The following is a 25,895-nucleotide window of genomic DNA, read 5'->3' as shown; positions in this document are numbered from 1 at the left end:
CTGTGGAGCCCCAGTGCTGCTGATCACTCTGTTGGACACACAGTGTTGCAAGCACACGTACTGTGGTCTGCCAGTCAGGTAATCAAGAATCCATGACACCAGGGAAGCATCCACCTGCATCGCTGTCAGCTTCTCCCCCAGCAGCACAGGGCGGATGGTGTTGAACGCACTGGAGAAGTCAAAAAACATGACCCTCACAATGCTCGCTGGCTTGTCCAGGTGGGCGTAGACACGGGTCAGCAGGTAGACGATGGCATCCTCAACTCCTAGTCGGGGCTGGTAGGCGAACTGGAGGGGATCTAAGTGTGGCCTGTCTCTTCAGGGTCTTCATGATGTGGGAGATCAATGCCACTGGTCTGTAGTCATTGAGGCCGCTGGGGCACAGCGTCTTCGGCACAGGGACGAGGCAAGACGTCTTCCACAGTACAGGAACCCTCCGGAGCCTCAGGCTCAGGTTGAATACATGGCGAAGTACTCCACATAGCTGAGGGGCACAGGCTTTGAGCACCCTGGTACTGACACCATCCAGTCCTGCAGCCTTGCTTGGGTTGAGACGTTTCAGCTGTCTTCTCACCTATGTGCTGGTAAATCCCCAGGGCTGGGTGAAATATACGCTAGGTTGCTACATGAGGCAAGGGAAGAGATTGTTGTGCCTTTGGCAATGATCTTTGTGTCCTCAGTGGCCACAGGAGTAGCACCATAAGGCTGGAGGGTTGCAAATATTCTTTTGTTCAAGGTAGTAAGGATAAACCTGGAAATTATAGAACAGTGAGTCTCATGCAAGAGATGGGCAAAATATTACAAAAGATTCTTAGAGACAAGATTGACAAGCATTTGGAGAAACAGTCAGCATCGCTTTGTGAGTGATAGCTCAAGTCTCATGAGCCTGTTCGAATTCTTTGAAGCAACAAAAACAAATTGATGAAGGTAAAGCAGTGGATGTAGTGTATATGGATCTTAGTAAGGCGTTTGAAAGGTTCCCAATGACCAGCTCATTCAAAATGTTACAAAGCATGGGATCCAGAGAAAGATGGTTGCATGGATACAGAATTGGCTTGCCCACAGAAAGCAGTAGATGCAGCATATTTAGCCTGGATGTTGGTAATCATTAGAGTTCCACAGGGATCTGTTCTGGGATCCCGACTCTGTGATTTTTATAAATGACTTGGATGATGCAATGGTAGGGTGAGTTAGTATGTTTGCAGATGACACAAAGATTGATGGTGCTGTGGATAGTGTAGAAGGTTGTCAAATGTTACAATGGGACAATGATAGGATGCAGAGCAAGGCTGAGAAGTGGCAGGTGGGAGTTCAATCTGGAAATGTGTGAAGTAATACACTTTAGAAGGCTGAACTCGAAGGCAGAATACAGCACAAGTGGTAGGATTCTTAGCAGTGTGGAGGAACAGAAGGATTTTGTGGTCCACCTCTACAGGCCCTAAAAGTTGACACGTAAGCTAATCGGATGGTTAAGGTGGTGTGTGGTGCCCTGAATTGAGTTTAATAGCTGAAAGGCAATATTGCAGCTCTAAAAAAAAACTCTGGTTAGACCACACTTGGAATACTGTGTTCTGTTCTGACCCCCTCATTAGAGGAAGGAAATGAAAGCCCCAGAGAAGGCGCAGAAGAAGTTTACCAGGATGCTCCTGAGTTAGAGAGCATGTCTAATGAGGACAGGTTGAGTGGCTTGGGCTTTTCTCTTCAGAGTGAGGGAGGATGAAAGGTGCTTGGTAGTGGTGTACAAGATTGTAAGACACAAAGATAGACTGGACAGAGATAGACTATTCTTCCCAGGACAGAAATGACTAACACTAGGAGGCACAATTTTAAGGTGTTTAGAGGAAAGTACAAGGGAGAGGTCAGAGGTAGATTATTTTATACATAAAATGGTGGGTGTGTGGAACATCTTGCCAGGCTGGTGGTCGAGGCAGATATATTAAGGACATTTCAGGGATTATTAGATAGGCATATAGTTGAAAGAAGAATGGAAGGTTAGGTGGGAGGAAGTGACTGGATTGATCTTAGAGTAGGTTAAAAGAACAGCACAAAGTCATGGGCTGATGGGGCTATACTATGCTGTACTTTTCTTTGTTCCAATAAATTACCTAAATGGTTCAGCACAGATTAAATGTTTGACAATATCAATAAAGAAACCTAAATAATCAACATCATCTATGTCACACAATGAAATTAACCAAATTAATTGGTAGTTGAGTTCTTTACAATAGTTTTCTTTATAAGGTTTTCAGCCAATGGCAGATCCTGGTAATTTAGGAATACTCTAATGTTGAACTTTGCAATTGTTTAAATTTATATTCAGCTTGTCCAATAATCCATTAGTAATATATTTTTCTTTGGCTTTAAATGTTGAGTTTTTCATCTGATTACACTTTGATAAAATGCTATGGTAAGATTTTCCAAGTATAAGTGCCATAGCAATGTGATTTACTTTTTGGGAAAATGCTGAATGACTGAGTTTCATAGCAAAGTAACTAACATGATGAACTTAAAGTGACAAGATAGTTTTTGAATACTATTTCAGTTTAAATTGTTCTGGCTAACAGTGATACTGAGTAAATATCTGTAAGTAGCTGGGACAGAGTTAATGTGAGAGCATTGGCTGTTAAGAACCAACAATCTGCTTGCTTTATGATCCATATTTTCCAAGACTGCAACTACAAAACAAAATATAGATGCCAACTCTAGAGATTCCTGTACAGACATTGAACTTGTGAACACTACCTCATTTTTTAAAATGTCATTTCTGTTTTTGCATGATTTTTAACTTATTCAATATACATATACTGTAATTGATTTACTTATTTTTCTTCTATATTATGTATTGCATTGAACTACTGCTTCTAAGTTAACAAATTTCACTACACTGATTCTGACTTGATCTTGTGACAGTCAATGGTAGGTCAAATGTTATCTGTAAGAAACCACAATTAGAGAGTAAATTTCAAAAGTTTATCCAATAAATGCCATCGATAGAACAAGAAAGTGGTTTACACCATGCACTGTGGTTGGATAGAAGCCTTGGGCCAGTATTTGTAAAACGTGTTGATTGCAAGCACTGGAACTTCATTGTGATTGTGTCCATAGGATGCCTTCTAAACAATCACCTTTTTTTTCCGTAGCAAAGCCAAGGCTAACAAAAAAATGTTCAGTTTCAATAGATGCTCTCTTTTCCTTTATTTCTTTTAAACTTTTAAAAAACATTCTAAGCACTGTGAAAGAGTGAACAGCAGTTTGCATTACATTACTTAAGAACAATGAATCCATTTTCTATCCATTAATTCCTTTAACAATGGGCACATGACTTATAGAATTTAAAACATTTGATACTTCTCTCCCCTCAATGAAAGCTAATCAGATTGAAATTGTAAAAGGTAAGGAAGGCAAGTATTTACCCTCTGGTTATATGCAGTCCTTGCCAACAATTTTCTTTACATTCCAGGCACTCCTGCAAGTTATACTGAGGTAGCAGGTTCTGTAATTCCATTGATTATAGAGAGTTTATAGCACAGAAACAGGTCACTCAGTCAGTCTGTTTGCCCTTGAATGTTCCAAATTATTTGTATGAACTACTTCATATAGTAGCATGATACGCACTCTGACAACTCACTGGATTAAAAAGAAGTTCCACTGGAATTCCTGGTTGAATATATTTTTAGCAACCTTGTATTGATGGCTTTCAATTCTGGTCTTTCCTGGTAATAGAAGCATTTATCTCTAAGTTATTAAAATCAAACCCCTTTATTATCTTAAAAATCTCTTCAGCTCATCCCAAAGCCTTTCTACTGCCAATTCAATCTTTCCTTCTGTCATCATCTTGTATTATGGGTTACTTCTACATTGAAACTTTATTGCAAATATAACATGCCACTTTTTCATTGCTGGGAAGATGTTTCAGGAGGCAACTGCTGAAGCTGAAGACTGATAAAGACTGAGAAGTGAAGAGAAACTGTTGGAAGAAAAAGAGCACAGGTTCAACTCCCAATGGGAAGGATGGTAAATGCAGACGGTTGAATTAGAACAATGAAGGGTATCTGAGGAATATGAAAACACAGAGACCTTAAGCAATGTTGGGAGGATTATTACCCACTGTTACAAATAGACTGGTCTAAGGTGCTGAGAGTGGAACTTATAATTTCTATTTCTACAGAGGACTAACTCAGAACTCTGCATTATGTACACTTTTTTAAAAAAATCACTATGCAGTGGTCTCTCCTGATCAAGAATGATCTATGATATATTTTTGTTTTTAATGCATGCTGCAGAGTAGCGACTGTGAACTGCAGCAACAAGGACATTTATAACACAATAACAAAACTATAAGATATAGGAGCAGAATTAGGCTATTCAGTCTGCTCCGCTATTTCATCACGGTTGATCCAATATTCCTCTCAGCCCCACTCTCCTGCCTTCTCCCCATATCCCTTCATACCTTTTCTTTTCTCTCAATTTAGAAAATAGTCAATCCTTTCATTTCCTCTACCAAAGTGCAAGACCATACACTTCCCAACACTGTATTCCATCTGACATTTATTTTCCCATTCTCCTGATCTATCTAGGTCCTTCTGTAGCCACCCTACTTCCTCGAAACTACCTGCCCCTCCACTTATCTTCATATCATCTGCAAACTTTGCACAAAACCACCAATATCATCATTGAAATCATTGACATATAATGTAAAAAGAATTGGTCACAATAGACTCACTGTAGAACACTGCTTGTCACTGGCAGCCAGTCAGAAAAGGGTGCCTTTATTGTCACTCTTTGCCTCCTGCCAATCCGCCACTGCTTTATCCATGCTAGAATCTTTCCTGTAATATCATGGGCTCATAAGCTTCTTAAGCAGCCTCATGTGTGGCACCTTGTCAAAGGCCTTCTGAAAATCCAAGTACACAGCATCGACCAATTCTCCAACTATCCTGCTTGTTATTTCTTCAAAGAATTCCAACAGATTTGTCAGGCAAGATTTTCCCTTGAGGAAACCATGCTGACCCCATGGCCTATTTTATCATGTTCCTCCAAGTACCCTGACACCTCATCCTTAATAATCGACTCCAACATCTTCCCAACCACTGAGGCCAGACTAACTGGCCTATACTTTCCTTTCTTCTGCCTCTCTCCCTTCTTGAAGAACGGAATAACATTTGCAATTTTCCAGTCTTCCAGAACCATTCCAGAATCTAGTGATTCTTGAAAGGTCATCATTAATGCCTTCACAATCTCTTCAGCCACCTCTTTCAGAACACTAGGGTGCACACCATCTGTTCCAGGTGACTTATCTACCCTTCAGACCTTTCAGTTTCTAAAGGACCTCTCTCACACACTTCATGATCCCCTGACAGCTGGAACTTCCACCATACTGCCAAGTGTCTTCCACAGTGAAGAATGATGCAAAATACTTTCTTAGTTCATCCACTATTTCATTGTCCTCCCCTCCATTACTATCTCTCCTCCATCGTTTCCCAGCACTCTTGCCTCTCTTTTACACTTTATGTATCTGAAGAAACTTTTGGTATCCTCTTTAATGTAATAGGCTAGTTTACGTTTATATTCCTTCTTAATCACTTTTTAGTTGCCTTCTGTTGGTTTTTAAAAGTTTCCCAATCCTCTAACTTCCCTCTCTTTGGCTTTTATTTTGGCTTTGACTTCTCCTGTTAGCCATGGTTGTGTTATTTTGAATGGGGTCACCAGTGATCTAAAGGCTCTTTTCAACCACAAAAAGAGAGCCTTTGGATCAGGAGATAGGGAGGAATTGAAATGTGCGGAGGGAGCTAAAGGAGCAGATCAAGGTAGCTAAAGAGGAATACAGGAGAGAGCTGGAGAACAACCTTGGACAGAGTAGCACATAGGAGATTTGAAAAGGTATAAATAACATCACTGGCTTCAATCAGCCTAGCTATAGAGCCTCGGAATGCATCCATGAATGGGCTAATGAGTTAAACCAATTCTTCTACAGGTTTGACAATTGCCCTCCTGTTCACACCCCCCTCAGCACACTTATCCAGCTACCGAGGCACCCAATGCTACCTCCCCTCCTTCCTCCTCCAGTTCAACAAGTGGATGAACAACACAGACTACCATTGTCTACATCCCTCCTTGCCCTGCACCTACCATCCGCACCTCCACATACCAACCGATCTTCACCTCCCCCAGCCCCCACCTTCCACCAACTTCCCAGTCATCATGGACTCACCTTTACTACTGAGCAGGTGAGAAGGGCTCTGGGGAAACTCAGGCATGGCAAAGAATTGGGACCAGATGGTGTGAACCCCAAGGTCCTGAAGGAGTGTGCTGTACAGCAATGTGGAGTTCTCCAGCACATTTTCAATCTGAGTCTCAGACTAGAAAGGGTCCCGACTGTGTGGAAAACATCATGTGTGCTCTCAGTACCCAAGAAAGGCCAACTGAAAGTCTTGAATGACTACCATCCAGTGATCCTGATCTCACACATCATGAAGACCCTAGAGAGGGTGGTCCTGGCTCACTTCCGACCCTTGGTCAGATCAGCCCTCGATCCCTTGCAGTTTGCCAACCAGGAGCACATTGGAGTCCATGAGACTGTCATCTACCTGCTGAACAGAGCCTACTCCCATTTGGATAAGCAGGGCAGCACTGTGACAATCATGTTCTTTGATTTCTCTAGTGCTTTCAATACCATACAGCCTGCATTGTTGGGGTAAACCTCCAGTCAATGCGGGTTGCCACTTCCATTGTATCTTGGATAATGGACTACCTGACTGGCAGACCACAGTTTGTGCAGCTTCAGAGCTGTGTGTCAGACATGGCTATAAGCAGCACCGGTGTCCCACGGGGGACTGTATGGGCTCCCTTTCTCTTTACCCTGGAGACCTTGGAGTTTAGATACAACACTGAGTCATGTCATCTGCAGAAATTCTCTGATGACTCATTGGGTGTATAAAGGGAGGACAGGAGAATGAAGACAGGGCCCTGGTGGAGGACTTTGTCAAATGGCACAACTGAATCATCTGCAACTCAGCATCAGTACGACAAAGGAGATGGCGTTGGACTTTAGGAAGACTAAGCCTGCACTGCTCCCTGTTACTATTGCTGTGGAGGATGTGGATGTGGTGAGGACCTACAAATATCTGGGAATGCACCTGGGTGAGCACCAACACAGAGGCTGTGTACAAGAAGGACCAGAGTCACCTCTAATTTCTAAGGAGACCGGTCCTTTGGAGTATGCAGGCCTCTTGTTCGCATATTCTACCAGTCTGTTGTCACCAGTACAATCTTCTATGTGGTGGTATGCTGAGGCAACGCAGATGATGCCAACAGGCTCAATAAACTGATTAGAAAGGCTATCTCTGTTATAGGAGTTAAACTGGACACACTGGAGGCTGTGGTAGAACAAAGGACCATACGGAAAATCACGGCAATTCTGGACAATGTTTCTCACCCTCTGCATGCCACCTTGGCTGAACAGAGGAGCACTTTTAGTAAGAGACTGAGGTAACTACGCTGCTTCAAATAGGAATACATGAGGTTATTCTTACCCTCAGCTGTGTCTCTATAATGAGTCAACCTACAGGCAGGGAAGTGATAGAACATAGAACAGTACAGCACAGTATAGACCTTTTGGCCCACAATGTTATGCCAACCCTTAAACCCTGCCTCCCATGTAACCCCTCCACTTTAAATTCCTCCATATACCTGTCTAGTAGTCTCTTAAACTTAACTGGTGTATCTGTCTCCACCACTGACTCAGGCAGTACATTCCACGCACCAACCACTCTCTGAGTAAAAAAACCTTCCTCTGATATCCCCCTTGAACTTCCCACCCCTTACCTTAAAGCCATGTCCTCTTGTATTGAGCAGTGGTGCCCTGGGGAAGAGGCACTGGCTGTCCACTCTATCTATTCCTCTTAATATCTTGTATATTTCTATCACATTTCTTCTCCTTCTCTCCAAAGAGTAAAGCCCTAGCTCCCTTAATCTCTGATCATAATCCATCCTCTCTAAACCAGGCAGCATCCTGGTAAGTCTCCTCCGTACCCTTTCCAATGCTTTCACATCCTTCCAAAAGTGAGGCGACCAGAACTGGACACAGTACTCCCCCAAGTGTGGCCTAACCAGAGTTTTATAGAGCTTCATCATTACCTTGCGACTCTTAAACTCTATCCCTCGACTTATGAAAGCTACCACCCCATAATCTTTCTTAACTACCCTATCTACCTGTGAGGCAACGTTCAGGGATCTGTGGACATGTACTCCTTCCTGTTGGACTGTTTGAGGTAACTTTTTTTTAATTCTTTCTTACTTCTATTATTTGCACATTTGCATATCTGTGCACCGTAATGCTTCTGTGACACTGTAATTCCCTTTGGGATTAATAAAGTATCTACCGGTACCTTTCCTTTAGAATACTATTTCCTCTTTGGGATGTATATATCGTGCGCCTTCCAAACTGCTTCCAGAAATTCCTGCCATTGTTGCTCTAGTGACATCCCTGCCAGTGTTCTTTTCCAATCAATTCTGGCCAACCCCTCTCTCATGCCTCTGCAATTGCCTTTATTCCACTGTAATACTGATGTATCTAACTTTAGCTTCTCCTTCTCAAATTTCAGGGTGAATTCAATCACATTATTATCACTTGCTCCTAAAAGTTCTTTTATCTTTAGCTCTCTAATCAATTCCAGTTCATTGCACAGCTCCCAATCCAAAATAGCTAATCCTATAGTGGGCTTAGCCACAAGCTGTTTGAAAAAGACATCTCATAAGCACTCTAGAAATTACTGTACCACCTCCTGGAATCCGGCACCAACCTGATTTTCCCCAGCTACCTGCATACTGAAATTCCCCAAGATTTTGGCATGCATTTTCTATCTTTCATTTTAATCTGTAGGTCTTATTCTTACCACTGCTTGCAGGTCTGTATACTCTTGCAGTTTCTTGGCTCTATCCACAATGATTCAACACCTTCCGACCTTATGTCAACTCTTTCTAATGTTTTGATTTGATTTTTTACCAACTGAACAATGCCAGCCCCTCTGCCTTCCTGCCTGTTCTTTTAATACAACGTGTATCCTTGGATAGTAAGCATCCCGGCCATAACCTTTTTTCAGCCATTTTTCAGTGATGCCTACAACATCATACGTGCCAATCTGTAACTGTGCTGCAAGTTCACCTACCTTATTCCATATACTGCATGCATTCACATTCAGTCCTATATTCATCCTTTTCAATTTGTCTGCCTTTTACGTTGCAATTCATCCTGTTGACTGCAGTTCTGCCCTATCAACAGCCCCTCCTTATTACAAGTTGCCTCTTTTTGTGAACCAGCTATCTCATCTTCAGCACTACTTTCCGCCTTTACTACAATACCTCTTGCACCGAAACAAAGACAGCTCAGAATACTAGTTGCACCATGCTCAACCTTTTGATTCCAAACTTTGGCTGAGGTTTTACCAACATCTACCTCCTCAACCTCTCGACTAACTGTTTTAGCACCCTGATTTCCATCCCCCTTCAGCTCTAGTTTAAACCCCACTGTGCAGCAGTAACAAAACCTTCCTGCTAGGATATTAGTCCCCCTTCCAGTTCAGGTACAAACTACACCTTCTGTGGAAGAGAGCCCAATGATCCAAAAATCCTATGTCCTCCCTCCTACACCAACTCTTTAGCCACATATTAAACTATAATCTTCCTAGTTCTGGCCTAACTAACACGTGGCTTGGGTAGCAATACTGAGATCACAACCCTTGAGGTCCTATCTTTAACCTAGCACCTACCTGCCTGAACTCCCTATGCAGAACCTTGTCACTCGTCCTACCCATCCTACACATGGACCACGACTTTTGGCTGTTCATCCTCCCTGTTAAGAATGCTGAACGCTCGATCCAAGCTATCACCACAGCATGCCTTTTCTTCCCCTTTACCTTCTGAGTCACAAGGCAGACTCAGTGCAAGAGACCCGACCACTTTGACTTTGCTCTGTAAGGTCACCCCCACCCCCACCCCCTGACAGTTTCTGAAGTGATATACCTGTTCTTGAGGGGGATGGCCACGGGGACACTTTGCACTGGCTCCTTCATCCCTTTCCTCTTCTCGAATGTCACCCAATCTCCTGTCCTGCACCTTGGGTGTAACGACCTCTCTGTATGTCCTATCTATCAGCCCTTCAGCCTCTCGAATGATCCGGAGTTCATCCACTTCCAGCTCCAATTTCTCAACACAAATTGTTAGAAGCTGCAGCTGAATGCACTTCTCGCAGTTGTTGTCGTCAGGGCACTGGTGGTCTCCCTGCCTTCCCTCATCCCGCAACAGGAGCATTCCACTATCCTAGCTGAGCAGACATAAAGAATGGAAGGAGAAAAACTTGAGCTTTTCTTCTCTTTTGCTTTCTCTGATTGAAGCCTCTCTTCATGGAAGCCTCAAAGACCTAAAGCCTCAAGATCACCACTCTATGTCCACACAGATGACAGCCGCTGTGCTTCCCCCTGCCTTTCTTTAATTTGCTCTTGCTAATCAATCGCAAATGCCAATCAAAGATTTTTTTGCTGCTGCCTTTTGTACTTGGGCAGTGGACCTGATTGAAGTCCCCTCCTCTCAAAACGTCTGATTTCCGGATTGGCCACTGGTCAAAGCTCATTTTTTTAATGCAACCAACAAGGATATTCTGAACATTCTGTTGCTGCCCTGCCCTCTAGAATTTCCTGTAACAACATACTAAAAACAATGATCTATCATCAGTGATCCAGTACTCACATAGCTGCTAAACTGTCAGCTTCCTGTGTTTTTTTTTGTTGAGGCTGGAAACATGCTATGAGGTTCAAGAAGCTACAACGTGAAATATTTCTCTGCATCCTGAACAATAAAGAAGCACTTGCTTAATATCCTAGCTTGAGATTCAAACTGCATGCTTTATGAACAAACATTGCTGGAAAACAGCTTCAAATATTTAGTCACTTTACTTCTTCCACACTCCACATTTTCACTCCAGCCACAACTGTGTGTAAATTCAACAACATCCTACAACGTCCTAATTGCAGATAAATCTAGAAAAGAAATAACACACAGCAGTCTCACAGATTACTATGGTATACTTCTGCCTTCTAAAACCCAAAATGCCCACTAATCTGTCTGCAGCTCAAGAATTGGACACCTCAGCCAAAATACATCACAGGTCAACCTTGTTCAGGAGGGATAACTGCTGACCTACAAACATACTAATACTGTATGTATGTAAAGCCATTGCCTCTTTACCCCATCTTTCCAAATAAATGAAACTCTGCCATGTTCAATTTCTAGCTCTGGCTTTTCTGTTGCCACATGTCAGTGGTCCTAACTAGACATCAGCTTTGTTTTTCTCTTCACAGCTGCCATCTGACCCCTTACGAAATCTCCAGCATTTTCAAACACCAAGGAGATAACACAATCATTGTTGTGGCAGAGACTGTGTATCACCCATTATAGAATTTCTAATCAGCATCATATTTCTATTGTGTTCTTCCCCCCCTTGGATGATCTTCTATTTCATAGATCAATTCCACGATCTGCTTTTCCTTGGTTCTAGCAGCATTCTTTTTCTGTAACATCATCTGTATCAAGAATATTCTGTTAAGCAGGAGTAATGTGCACACACAAACTTTTTACTCCTGGTTCACAATACCCTAGTCCTTGACAGTCACATTTTTGCTCATAAACCTACATTTCTCTTTGAACATAATTGTCCACTGAATTAAAGACTATCCAAAAATTGCTCCAAATTCAGCTTAACATTTCTCTGCCACTGTAACTGACCAAGTAAGATTATCTCTATACACTTTCAATCAGAGGCAGCCCCATGCTTTCAAACAACCAAGTTCAAAGGAATTGTCACTTTATGGCCTAATTATCAAGGTTTTATACTCAATCTCTAGTTACAATGAGACTCAAAATAATAAGATTTTTGAAAGCAGTCTTCCATAGTTTGCTTTATAATGCTTTCACTGATATTACACATGGATTTTTCTGCACAGGTTACCATATTGCTCAGTGTAGTATAGATTACAGGCAGGGTCAAACTATTTCCCTCTACAAGCTCAAGATCAATTCCACTGTAACACTAAATGCGCTTCCCCAACACCACCTCCTCCACCAGTGTCAAAGAAAACATTGCTAAGATTTGGACTTTATCTTTCATAAACTAAAACAGAAAATGCTGAAAGCCTTCAACAGGTCAGGCAGCACCAGTGGAAAGGAAATCAGAATTAGCCTCTCAGATTGAAGACTCTTCATAAGAATTGTTTTGATTCCACCAGCAAAGGCAGTAATTTAAATATTTTTGCTTCATTCTCCAGTAGAGTCTAGTTTCAAACCTATGTTATCCATATTAAATGATAACTGCCATTCAATCACAAATAAATTTCAAGGATCCTGTTGCCTAAAGGAATAAAATGTTTCTCATTTAAATAAAAACAAAATAACCCAAATTTTACGGTGTCACCAAAACCAACACAATTTATGAGGAATACTTCAAATGAAATTATGAATTATATTTAAAGAAAGTCAAAGACAGATGTGCAATTTCAGTATGCGGTATAATGACATGGATTGATACATCACCTCAGCATAAGACCCATTCCAAAGCTCTTCATATTAACATAATCAGGCAAAAATGATGTGGAGCCAAAAAAAAGCTAAAACAAGAGATGAATAAGAAAAAAGCTAAAGAAGTGGGTTTTAAAAAGTAATCTTAAGAAGAGCATTGAAGAGGTAGAGAGATGTACAATGGTGAACTCAAGGATTAGGCATAGCAGTCAACGGTCAGAAAACTTAACTAGGCTCTGCAAGACTTTAAAGATTGTGAATTGGTTTGCTGAGGAGTTACATAATTCGAGCACCAATCAGGAGTTATAATTAAATAATATCATAAGAGGATGAAAATCTTAAATAAAAGCATTTCAAGTTAATCAAAGTAAGGTGATGAATAAAAGCGATACAGTTTGGGACAAGATATAGTCAGCGGAGTTTTAGATGAATTATTGTTTATAAGTAGTTGAAGACAGAAAGCCAGCCACAGGTTTGAACTATTAAATTCCAAATGCAATTGAAGCACAGAAGAGGGTTTCAGGAACCAATGAGCTGAGGCAGTAAAGGTAAGATTTAGAAGAAATTTGCATGGACTAGATTAATCTTGAAGATAAACTTGAGAAAGTTATGGAATTAGTGTTAAGGCAAAAGGAACCTTGACTTTTGAATTGTCAGTTCCAATGGGATTAAAGTACCAGGAAGAAAGTGATTTGTGTAGCTCCTAAAACATTACAAGAATAGGGCTGAATACTGTATTACAAAGTATATTATTCCTTTAGTACAATGATTTTTTCACGAGATACTGCAAGCTAACTAGATATCAATACTTCATTAAAAATATTGCCATGCTTTAACATTTACAGTCAATAATAAAAAAGTCTGTGAAATCATCAGATTTTTTGGAAAGCACATTAACGTAAATAACTTTGATCCTGAGCACCACTGTTTGGCAGCAGACATGCTGAAGATTTTCTCAAATGGTGGAATCTATAACCTTTGGATCCATCACCATTTTACCACACAAGCTACACTTTGATTGAAATTCTCACTTATTTATGAAAAATTAATAAAATAGTTTTACAAGATTAAAAAAATCACAAACAGCCGCTCAACTGTAAAATGTGTACTTCTGCAAAACATTTGCCCTGTTAAACATATTGGTCTGGATTTTTAATTGTTGTGGGTGGTAGTTTCCTATGGTCACCACTGTTCAGCATCTTTGTTTTCCACACATGCACACTGCAACTCAAGGCAGAGACACACTGGAGGTTGAATATCCAAACACTGACCTCTTGCTTACCTCACCATTTGATCCCAATAGCAGCTCTAGAACAGATCTGGCTCCTTGGCTTTTTGCCAAGGACAGTCGGTAGTCAAGGAACATTACAAAAATAGTTTTCTTAAAGTAAACTCAGTTTCACCTGAGTGATAGATCTGCACAACATAGAAACAAACTCACCAACTCTGCTAACCTTTTTGCCCATTCACATTAATTCTACTTGTCTCCGTTTTGACTCTGTGCCTTGCCTGTTTTCATGTCTGTCTAAATCCTCTTAAACATCATAGCTGCATGTGATTCCTAACCATTCTCTGTATTTTAAAAAAACCCAAGAGCCTCTGTAAAATTCTGGTCCCTCTCCTTAAACTATGTCTTTCTGTTCTTGTTACCCCTACCATGGAAAAAAGATCATCCTTTCCAAGCCCTTATTATTTCATATACTTGGACTAGATCACCCCTTGACTTTCTTTTCTCCAGCCCATCTAATCTCTCACCGTAACTAATGTCCTCTAAACAATATCCTGGTGAATCTCCTCAACACAATCACATCTTTTCTATAGTGTGATGACCAGAATTACAAACAATACTTTTTATACTGTCTGCTGTTGTCCAGTCTCTTTCTGTCTACTTTCATGCCCTCCATAATACTGATAGCTCCCAGTTCCTTGGTTCCAAATACCTCTTCTTTTTATACATCTAGTCTCTGTATACTTCCAACACCATCAGGAATTTCCTGAGCACTCTGCTTCTTTCTGGAAAAAGGAAACTAAACCAAACCACTGCACTAACTCTCATCTACCTGGCAAAACTCATTCTCACCCTCAGCAACTTTTTCTTTGGATTCCTCTCATTTTCTACACTTGTTTGGGCCCAAGCTTTGCCTGTCCTTGTTGGAGACTAGGAATAGTCCTTAATCAAAACTTACCCCGGCACCCCTCCCCAACACTTTCTGCATTGGTGCTGCTTCCTGCACTAATGAGGAAAATATCAAGTTTGTCACCTTCTCTACCAGTTTCTAACATGTCCTCGAGTTCACATGGAATTTCTCTGACACTGCTCCTTTTCTTGGATCTCTCAGTCTCTATATTAGAAGACAAACCATTTGCCAATATGTACTATAAACCCAGTGACTCCCACAGTTATGTTGAGTACCTCTGCGTCCACCACGCTCTTGTAAGGATGCCATCCATTTTCTCAGGTCTACCACCAAGATAAGGTTTGCTGCTCTCAGATTTCTGAATGTCCTCCTCCTCTTGTAAATTTGCTTCCCCTTTGCTCTAGGTGGTGGAAACTTTACACACTTTTCCTCCATTTCCTGGATGGTTACTCTCATGTCCCCCCTCCTCCAACAAAACAGAGATAGACTTCCCTAGGTCCTTACTTTTCAATTCACCAGCCTCCACATCCAGTATATCATCCCTTGCCATTTCTGGAGGCCTCACCAGGATCTCATCAACAGTCACACATTCCCCTTAGAGATAACTCTGTGATAACCTGCTCCATTTTTAATGCTTTCTACCCACCTACCACCATCCCTAAGTGCAAGTAAGTCAAGTCAGTCAAGTCACTTTTTATTGTCATTTCAACCATAACTGCTGGTACAGAACATAGTAAAAATGAGACAACATTTTCCAGGGCCCTGATGCTACATGAAACAATACAAAACCTACACTGAGCTACGTAAGAAAAAACACAAAAACTAGACTACAGACCTATCCAGGACTGCATAATGTGCACAAAACAGTGCAGGCAGTACAATAAATAATAATAATAAACAAGACAGTAGGCACAGTAGAGGGTATAGTAGGTTGGTGTCAAGCCAGGCTCTGGGTATTGAGGAGTCTGATGGCTTGGGGGAAGAAACTGTTACATAGTCTGGTCGTAAGAGCACGAATGCTTCGGTGCCTTTTTCCAGATGGCAGGAAGGAAAAGAGTTTATATGAGGGGTGCGTGGGGTCCTTCATAAAGCTGTTTGCTTTGCAGATTCAGCGTGTAGTGTAAATGTCTGTGACGGCGGGAAGAGAGACCCCGATGATCTTCTCAGCTGACCTCACTATCCGCTGCTGGGTCTTGCGATCCAAGATGGTACAATTTCCAAACCAGGCCATGATGCAGCTGCTCAGGATGCTCTCAATACAACCTCTGTAGAATGCGGTTAGGATGGGGGGTGGGAGATGGACTTTTCTCAGCCTTCACAGAAAGTAGAAATGCTGCTGGGCTTTCTTTGCTATGGAGCTGGTGTTGAGGGACCAGGTGAGATTCTCCGCCAGGTGAACACCAAGAAATTTGGTGCTCTTAATGATCCCTACGGAGAAGTTGTCGATGTTCAGTGGAGAGTGGTCGCTCCGTGTCCTCCTAAAGTCAACAACCATTTCTTTTGTTTTGTTTACATTCAGAGACAGGTTGTTGGCTCTGAACCAGTCCGTTAGCCGCTGCACCTCCTCTCTGTATGCTGACTCATCATTCTTGCTGATGAGACCCACCACGGTCGTGTCATCGGCGAACTTGATGATGTGGTTCGAGCTGTGTGTTGCAGCACAGTCATGGGTCAGCAGAGTGAACAGCAGTGGACTGAGTACACAGCCCGGGGGGGCCCCTGTGCTCAGTGTGATGGTGTTGGAGATGCTGCTACTAATTTGGACTGATTGAGGTCTCCCAGTTAGGAAGTCTAGGATCCAGTTGCAGAGGGAGGTGTTCAGGCCCAGTAGGCTCAGCTTTCCAATCAGTTTCTGAGGAATGATTGTGTTGAATGCTGAACTGAAGTCTATGAACAGCATTCGAACGTACATGTCTTTTTTGTCCAGGTGGGTTTAAGGCCAGGTGGAGGGTGATGGCAATGGCATCGTCTGTTGAACGGTTGGGACGGTACGCGAACTGCAGGGGGTCCAGTGAGGGGGGCAGCAGGGACTTGACGTGCCTCATGACAAGCCTCTCGAAACACTTCATGATGATGGATGTGAGTTTTCACACCCTTCTCACCACCATCCCTAGTGAGACAGCAATTCCTGTGCACTTACTCCAACCAGGTCTATTGCATTTAGTGTTTACAATGAGGCCTCCTCAACATTAGTGAGACCAAGCAAAAGAAATCATTTGCGGAGTAGGTACACTCTATACTGGCAACAGCTAGCTTGAGCTTCTGGCTGCATGTCAGAATCAGAGTAATACACCACAGGAGCAGGTCCTTTAGCTCAACTGGTTCATGCCAACCTCAGCATTCTTCCTGCTAGTACCTGTTCACCACGCTCACTCCATAAACCTCCAAGCCCCTCCACTCTAAGTACTTATTCAAACGTCTCTTAAATATTGCAATTACATCTGCTATGACCACTTCCTCTAGCAGCTCACTCCCCCCATGTGTTGAGAAGTTACCTTTTATGTCTCTTTGAAATTTATCCTCTCTTGTATTTGTGCCCTCTAGTTTTAGACTCCCCAACACTAGGGGAAAATGTCATTTCAACTCCTCTTCCCATTCCAACATTTCTGCCCTTGGCCACCTCCACGCCAAGAAAGAGGTCAAACACAAACTAGAAGAACAACATCTCATACGGCACTTGAGTAGCCTATACTCAGTTTTTTTTTTAATTTTACAATATCAGATTTTAAACTTTTCAACTTCTGATAACCCTATGTTCTTTTCCAACTCCCAACACCGAGTTTTTCTCCCCCAGTGTTCACCATTTCAATCCCACCACCCCTCCCTCAACTGGCTCCATACACCCATCATTCACCTCCTTAACCTGGTTCCACCTAATGTGTACCAGCTCATGTTTCAGCCTTGCTCCACACTTCTACATATTGGATTTTTTTCATGTCCCCTTTCATCCCCAAGCCCTGATGGAGGATCTCAACCTTCTTCACTTCCACAGACTTGCTGAACTCCACAGACTTGAACTGTTGAATTCTTCCAGCAGTTTATTTTTTGTTCCAATTTTTATGAAGTTGCAACATACTATGCTCTTAAATTCTAAACAATTTTTATACTTTAATTTTTAATTATCTTAAAATATTAAAAATTTCAAAATAGGCCTTCAACAGCAGCAGAATCAAAGGCCATAAGGGCAGGCACTCATTCTCCAACAGATTAATTCTAGGACCACAGAGTAGGGGCTTCCAGCATGGCTCATCCCATGATGCTTCGCAGGAAAGTGCAACTGTGGGTTTGCATGGGATTGCTAATCAGATCATGCACATCCAGCACTTCATGATAAAATAAAACAAAACACTACCTTCCATGTAACATGGTGGTATGTCAGGTTCATCATCTGGGTCTCCAAATGGGTTTGATCCCTGGGCATCAACATCTTCAAATGGATTAAGTCCTGTGACAGCTGGGTCTTCTTCTGAAAAGTTGAGTTTACTGATAAGTTCTGCAAAAGTGAGTGATAAATATTTATCTTTTCCCATAGTTTTCTATCTGTGACAGTGAATAACAAATATAAATCAATAAATTAAAAAACTGATCATAAAGTCAAGAAGTCAATGTCAAAATATTTTGTGTTTGATTTAAACAAAAATAATTTTTCAACAAATTCAAATTAGAATCCACTGTACTCATTCAAAATTTTGAAATTTAACGAAGTGATTGGAACTCTCATACTAAACAATGATTTAAGACCGAAAGGAAGTTTCATCATGCCCCCTCTACTCGCATGCTGATTTACACAGCACAGCAAGAATTGTGTCTCTCACTTAAGCCCCTACTTTATATTTCACATTACAATGCTGTAATCTTTAATCTCTTTCATTTAGACTATACCTGAATTCTAACCTTTGAAGCACACATTTATCCAATATAGGCTCAGGGTAGATATTTTAACATCAAATTACATCTCGCCAATATCTGAAATGAACTCATAGCATGTCTACTTGCTTGCTGGACTCCATAAAGCCAGATTGCAGCTGTGTCACCATCAGCTCTGGAAGGCTCAATCTATAAGTTATCATTCCCATTAACTCACATTGATCTTATTTACCTTAAAGATTATTTTGACATTGATCAAATGCTATATTATTGTAAATTTACTTAGTTATTTGAGAATCAATGGCAGTAATCCCTTGTAAGAATTTTGCATTGGTATGCATTCTCTTCATCAATTGATGATACAGGTTACAGTTTTTATAGGTAATAGTTTTCAAATTTCACTTTTACCAACATGGGATTATTTACAGATATCATAAAAGGCATAAATAGTATACTGTCCAATGAAGGTTAATAATCATCTGAGGCTGAAAATACACAATGGACCATTCATATCAAAGCAAACTTTACTTTTTTCATTCATCATAATCCATAATTCACAAGCAAGTAACATGGTGGTATCAATTCAATGAGGCATTTTCAATTTTTGTTTGAATTGCATTAAGATGCAAGAGCAAGCCCAAACAATTTATGACGATTTGTATTTTAGCCAAAATTCAGGTTAAAATCACAAATATACAGTCTTTGGAAGATAGTGTCATGCTATCAAGGAACATGCAATTTGAATGAAAGGAGAATTTCATCTCTCATTTCCATCAAAAAATGTCACCACCCACGAAGTAGTCAAACATCCATACTATTGTACCAGAAGACTAAGCAGTCTTATAAAAATTTTGGGTCACATGGAGGGCTAGCCTAATTACTAATTGTCTCAATATATCATCTTCAGAAGAGGCTATTGCAGTGAAAGGGAACTCAAGAGTTAAGATTGAGCATTTATAGTTCTTTGGTACCAGTCAAAAGCAAGATGGTTTCCCACTACGCTAAGGAATCCAACAAATCAAAAGATGCTTTTAGAGTTCACAGTGATAAAATGTAATAACTTGTATACTCAATAATGCTGTTCTCTTAATTCCAGCTGTTTATGGAATACAACAATCACAGATGGTTGCAAGTTGCAAAAAGCTAATGTGCTAGAATGTAATAAAAGCATGAAATCCAGTCTGATTTATAAAACAAGTTTTAATTTTAAGGATAACGAAGAAAATTGATGAGGACAGGGTGGTAGACATCTGAAAGCATTTGACAAGGTCAAGCGCAGTTAGTTGGCGAAGAAATTTAAAATAAATAGAATTCAAGGCAAGCTGGCTAATTGGAATCAAAAAAAGGCTTGGTAATGGGAGTCAGAGGTTATTGGTGAAAGTAGCATTTTCTGACTGGAAGTCTGTGTCCAGTAGGCTACCACAGAGATCCCAGAGAGACCACATGGATGCCCCCCATGTCGGCTACCCCGCAGAGTGTTATATGGCCAGCTACATCATGGTTGACGCTCAGCTGGACGGCTGAAGAAGTGCTATAAGGATCTCTAAGAATGCTTTAAGGAGGTGCAAGATCAGACCCGAGGACCTGGAGGATGTTGCTACTGACCGTACCACTTGGCGACAGCTGTGTAAGGACGGTGTTTGTATTCTGGAGATGGAAAGAACAACCAGAAGACAGCAGAAGAGAGCCAGGAGAAATGCAGCCATGGTTGCCACCACTACCACATATACATGTCCCACCTGCAATAGAGATTGTGGGTCCAGGATAGGACTGTATAGTCATCAAAGATCTCACCGTTAAAGGAGTGGACATCATCATCGGATCTCGATGGACAACCGAAGACCACAGAGATCAGTGTTGGGACCTTTGCCGTTTGTGATATTTTTTTAACAAAATGGATGTGAATGTAGAATCCACCATTTGTAGGTTCACAGGTGTTTTGGATAACAAGGTAAGTTGTCCAAGACTACAGATCAGATGGAAAGTTGAACAGTGCATTGAATGAAGAAATTTAATCCCAATATGTGTGAGGTGATGTATTTTGGGAAGTAAAATTGGGTAGGACATACACATTATCTGGTGGGGCACTAAGAAATGTTGATCAACAGAGGGATCTTGGGGATCAAGTCCATTGTTTGAAGAAGGTGATGACACAATTAAATATAGTGGTGAAGAAGGCATATGGTGTGCTTGCCTTCATAGGTCAGGGCCCGGAATATAAGAGATGATATGTTACATTAGAATACATTTGGAGTATTGTATGAAGTTCTGGTTGTCACACTTTGGGAAGGAGGTGGACAGAGTGCAGAGGAGTGACCTGGATTGTAAGTGTTTAGCTTGGAAAAGTGTTTAGAAGTGTTTAGTAGAGAAAGATTGGTTGGATTAGTGCATTTCACTTCCCTGAAATGAAGGAGACTGAGGGTTCACCTAATATTGATATAAGAGGCATAGTATATATTTTTCCCATGGCAGTGACATCAGAAGGACAGTATAGTTTAAGGCGAGAGGAAGGAAGAAGTTTTAAAGGGAATTTGGTAAGAAAGAATTTTGTGCAGAAAGTTACTGATATCTGGAATTCAATGTCAAAGGAGAAGCTGGAGTCAGACATTGAAGAGAAATTTAGAAATACACTTAGGTAGGCAAGGAAGAGAGAGGTACAAATGTGGTGACGGCAAATAGGATCAGTGTGGATGGGTCAAAAGGACTGCATCATCCTGAATTTAGATGAAGAAAGAGATCAGTGTGAGATCTTGGATTGAGGCAAGGAGTAACATCCATAATTATTCCATGAGTTGAATAAAACTGTAATAATCCACCGTCTGAGTATTAAGAAATCCAGGCGATGCTTGCCATGCTACTTCTTCTCTTTCACTCTACAAGACCCCAGTTCCTGCAGTTCCTTTGAAGTTATCTAGTTCACTGAAATATTTATTATTTTATTCTGTAAAATCTATAAAAAAAGGTTAGCATAATAATAAAAATGACATGTAATTGTCCTCAAAACCTGCCAGTCCAGCACAACCCAGGTCCAAAGTATGCCAGATTATCTGAGTTTTACCAGAAGTATGCCAGGTTACCCAAGTTCCTGAACCTTTCCAGATAATTTCTTTTCAGAAATAGGAAGGGAGTAATCATTCTATTGGGAATATTCTAGAGAACTCCAATAGCAACAGAGACACCGGGGAGCAGATCAGGAGGCAGAACTGGAAAGGTGGAAAAATAAGAGGTTTGTTGTCACATGGGACTTCAACTTCCCAAATATCGACTGGCACCTTTTTACCGTAAAAGGCTTGGATGCTGCGCAAAATGTTAGGTATGTCCAGGAAAAATTTCTGACTCAATATACAGACAGGCCTACCAGAGAAGAGGCCATATTGGATTTGGTACAAGGCAATGGATCAAGGCAGGTGTTAAATCTCTCGCTGGCAGAACATTTTGGAGACAGTGACCACAACTCCCTGCCCTACACCACAGTCTTGGACACAAATAAGAGCAGATGGTATAAGAAGGTACTTAATTGGGGAGATCAAATTATGATGCTATTAGGCAGGAATTTGGGAGTGTAAACAGAGAAAAGATATTCTCAGGGGAATGTACAACTGAAATATACAGGTTATTTTTAGGAAGTACTTGCATGGGATTCTGGATAGGTTTGATCTACTGAGGCAGGGAAAGGATAGTAGAATGATGAAACCTTGGTTGACAGGAAATATGAACTATCTATTCAAGAAGCAGACAGAAACTTACTTAAGGTTTAGGAAGCAAGGATCAGATAGGGATCTAGAGAGTTACAAGGTAGCCAGGAAGAAGCTGAAGAATGGACTGAGGTAAGCTAAAGGAGGAATGAGAAGGCCTTGGTGAGCAGGATTAAGGAAAACTTGTGTGTAAAACAGGAGGATGGCCAGAGTGACGGCAGGACAGAACAAGGACAGTAGAGGAAACATGTGCCTGGAGTCAGAAGAGGTATAATAGAAACATAAAATAGTACAGCACAGTACAGGCCCTTCGGCCCACAATGTTGTGCCGACCCTCAAACCCTGCCTCCCATATAAGTCCCCACCTTAAATTCCTTCATATACCTGTCTAGTAGTCTCTTAAACTTCACTAGTGTACCTGCCTCCACCACTGACTCAGGCAGTGTATTCCATGCACCAACCACTCTCTAAGTAAAAAAACCTTCCTCTAATACGCCTCTTGGACTTCCCACCCCTTACTTTAAAGCCATGTCCTCTTGTATTGAGCAGTGGTGCCCTGAGGAAGAGGCGCTGGCTATCCACTCTATCTATTCCTCTTATTATCTTGCACACCTCTATCATTTCTCCTCTCATCCACCTTCTCTCCAAAGAGTAAAGCCCTAGCTCCCTTAATCTCTGATCATAATCCATACTCTCTAAACCAGGCAGCATCCTGGTAAATCTCCTCTGTACCCTTTTCAGTGCTTCCACATCCTTCCTATAGTGAGGCAACCAGAACTGGACACCGTACTCTAAGTGTGGCCTAACCAGAGTTTTATACAGCTGCATCATTACATCGCGACTCCTAAACTCTATCCCTCGACTTATGAAAGCTAACACCCCATAAGCTTTCTTAACTACCCTATCCACCTGTGAGGCAACTTTCAGGGATCTGTTGGCGTGTACCCCCAGATCCCTCTGCTCCTCCACACTACCAAGTATCCTGCCATTTACTTTGTACTCTGCCTTGGAGTTTGTCCTTCTAAAGTGTACCACCTCACACTTCTCCGGGTTGAACTCCATCTGCCACTTCTCAGCTCACTTCTGCATCCTATCAATGTCTCTCTGCAATCTTTGACAATCCTCTACACTATCTACAACACTACCACCTTTGTGTCGTCTGCAAACTTGCCAACCCACCCTTCTACCCCCACATCCAGGTCGTTAATAAAGATCACGAAAAGTACAGATCCCAGAACAGATCCTTGTGGGACACCACTAGTCACAATCCTCCAATCTGAATGTACTCCCTCCACCACGACCCTCTGCCTTCTGCAGGCAAGCCAATTCTGAATCCACCTGGCCAAACTTCCCTGGATCCCATGCTTTCTGACTTTCTGAATAAGCCTATCGTGTGGATCCTTGTCAAATGCCTTACCTAATTCCATATAGATCACATCCACTGCACTACTCTCATCTATATGCCTGGTCACCTCCTCAAAGAACTCTATCAGGCTTGTTAGACACTATCTGCCCTTCACAAAGCCATACTGACCGTCCCTGATCAGACCATGATTCTCTAAATGCCCAGAGATCCTATCTCTAAGAATCTTTTCCAACAGCTTTCCCACCATAGACATAAGGCTCACTGGTCTATAGTTACCCGGACTATCCCTACTACCTTTTCTGAACAAGGGGACAACATTCGCCTCCCTCCAATCCTCCGGTACCATTCCCATGGACAACAAGGGCATAAAGATCCTAGCCAGAGGCCAGCAATCTCTTCCCTCGCCTCGTGGAGCAGCCTGGGGAATATTCCGTCAGGCCCTGGGGACTTATCCGTCCTAATGTATTTTAACAACTCCAACACCTCCTCTCCCTTAATATCAACATGCTCCAGAACATCATCCTTACTCATACTGTCCTCACCATCATCAAGTTCCCTCTCATTGGTGAATACAGAAGAGAAGTATTCATTGAGGACCTCGCTCACTTCCACAGCCTCCAGGCACATCTTCCCACCTTTATCTCTAACCGGTCCTACCTTCACTCCTGTCATCCTTTTGTTCTTCACATAATTGAAGAATGCCTTGGGGTTTTCCTTTACCCTACTCGCCAAGGCCTTCTCATGCCCCCTTCTTGCTCTTCTCAGCCCCTTCTTAAGCTCCTTTCTTGCTTCCCTATATTCCTCAATAGACCCATCTGATCCCTGCTTCCTAAACTTCACGTATGCTACCTTCTTCCACCTGACTAGATTTTCCACCTCACTTGTCACCCATGGTTCCTTCACCCTACCATTCTTTACCTTCCTCACCGGGACAAATTTATCCCTAACATCCTGCAAGAGATCTCTAAACATCGACCACATGTCCATAGTACATTTCTCTGCAAAAACATCATCCCAATTCACACCTGCAAGTTCTAGCCTTATAGCCTCATAATTTGCCCTTCCCCAATTAAAAATGTTCCTGTCCTCTCTGATTCTATCCTTTTCCATGATAATGCTAAAGGCCAGGGAGCGGTGGTCACTGTCCCCCAGATGCTCACCCACTGAGAGATCTGTGACCTGACCCGGTTCATTACCTAGTACTAGATCTAGTATGGCATTCCCCCGAGTCGGCCTGTACACATACTGTGACAGGAATCTGTCCTGGACACACTTAACAAACTCTGCCCCATCTAAACCCTTGGAACTAATCAGGTGCCAATCAATATTAGGGAAGTTAAAGTCACCCATGATAACAACCCTGTTATTTTTGCACCTTTCCAAAATCTGCCCCCCAATCTGCTCCTCTGTATCTCTGCTGCTACCAGGGGGCCTATAGAATACCCCCAATAGAGTAACTGCTCCCTTCCTGTTCCTGATTTCCACCCATACTGACTCAAAAGAGGATCTTGCTACATTACCCACCCTTTCTGTAGCTGTAATAGTATCCCTGACCAGTAATGCCACCCCTCCACCCCTTTTTCCGTCCTCTCTATCCCTTTTAAAGCACTGAAATCCAGGAATATTGAGAATCCATTCCTGCCCTGGTGCCAGCCAAGTCTCTGTAATGGCCACTACATCATAATTCTATGTATATATCCAAGCTCTAAGTTCATCACCTTTGTTCCTGATGCTTCTTGCATTGAGGTACACACATTTCAGCACTTCTACCTTACTGTCTTTACACCGTTTATTCTGTTTCTCTTTCCTCAAAGCCTCTCTATATGTTAGATCTGGCTTTAATCCATGCACTTCTTTCACTGCTCTATCACTCCGGGTCCCATCCCCCTCACAAAGTAGTTTAAACCCTCCCGAACCATGCCAGCGAACCTACCTGCAAGGATATTGCTCCCCCTCGATTTCAGGTGCAACCCATCCAATCTGTACAGGTCCCACCTTCCCCAGAAGAGATCCCAATGATCCAAAAATCTAAAACCCTGCTCCCTGCACCAACTCCTCAGCCACGTATTCAACTGCCATCTCCTCCAATTCTTACCATCACTGTCACGTAGCACTGGCAGCAATCCTGAGAATGCCACCCTTGAGGTCCTGTTCTTCAGCCTTCTGCCTAGTTCCCAAAACTCACACTTCAGGACCTCATCCCTCTTCCTGCCTATGTCATTGGTCCCAACATGTATCACGACTTCTGGTTGCTTTCCCTCT

The 25,895-nt window shown here is 41.9% G+C and overlaps 1 protein-coding gene across 3 annotated transcripts in view; it reads right to left on the bottom strand.

Moving 5' to 3' along the window:
• Positions 1 to 25,895, bottom strand: part of ehbp1 (EH domain binding protein 1) — a 438,810-nt gene that overhangs the window by 272,241 nt on the left and 140,674 nt on the right. For 2 of the 3 annotated variants that reach the window (XM_072265403.1, XM_072265405.1), the window contains exon 8: positions 18,058 to 18,198. In XM_072265403.1, the coding sequence (XP_072121504.1) occupies positions 18,058 to 18,198 (141 nt within the window). The remainder of the gene's footprint in view (positions 1 to 18,057; positions 18,199 to 25,895) is intronic. The other variant, XM_072265404.1, reaches the window with a different exon arrangement.

Source organism: Mobula birostris, chromosome 8, assembly GCF_030028105.1.
Source record: "Mobula birostris isolate sMobBir1 chromosome 8, sMobBir1.hap1, whole genome shotgun sequence".
NCBI lineage: Eukaryota > Metazoa > Chordata > Chondrichthyes > Myliobatiformes > Myliobatidae > Mobula > Mobula birostris.
Note: the sequence above shows the minus strand (reverse complement) of the source record. Positions and strands in the feature narration are given on the sequence as shown.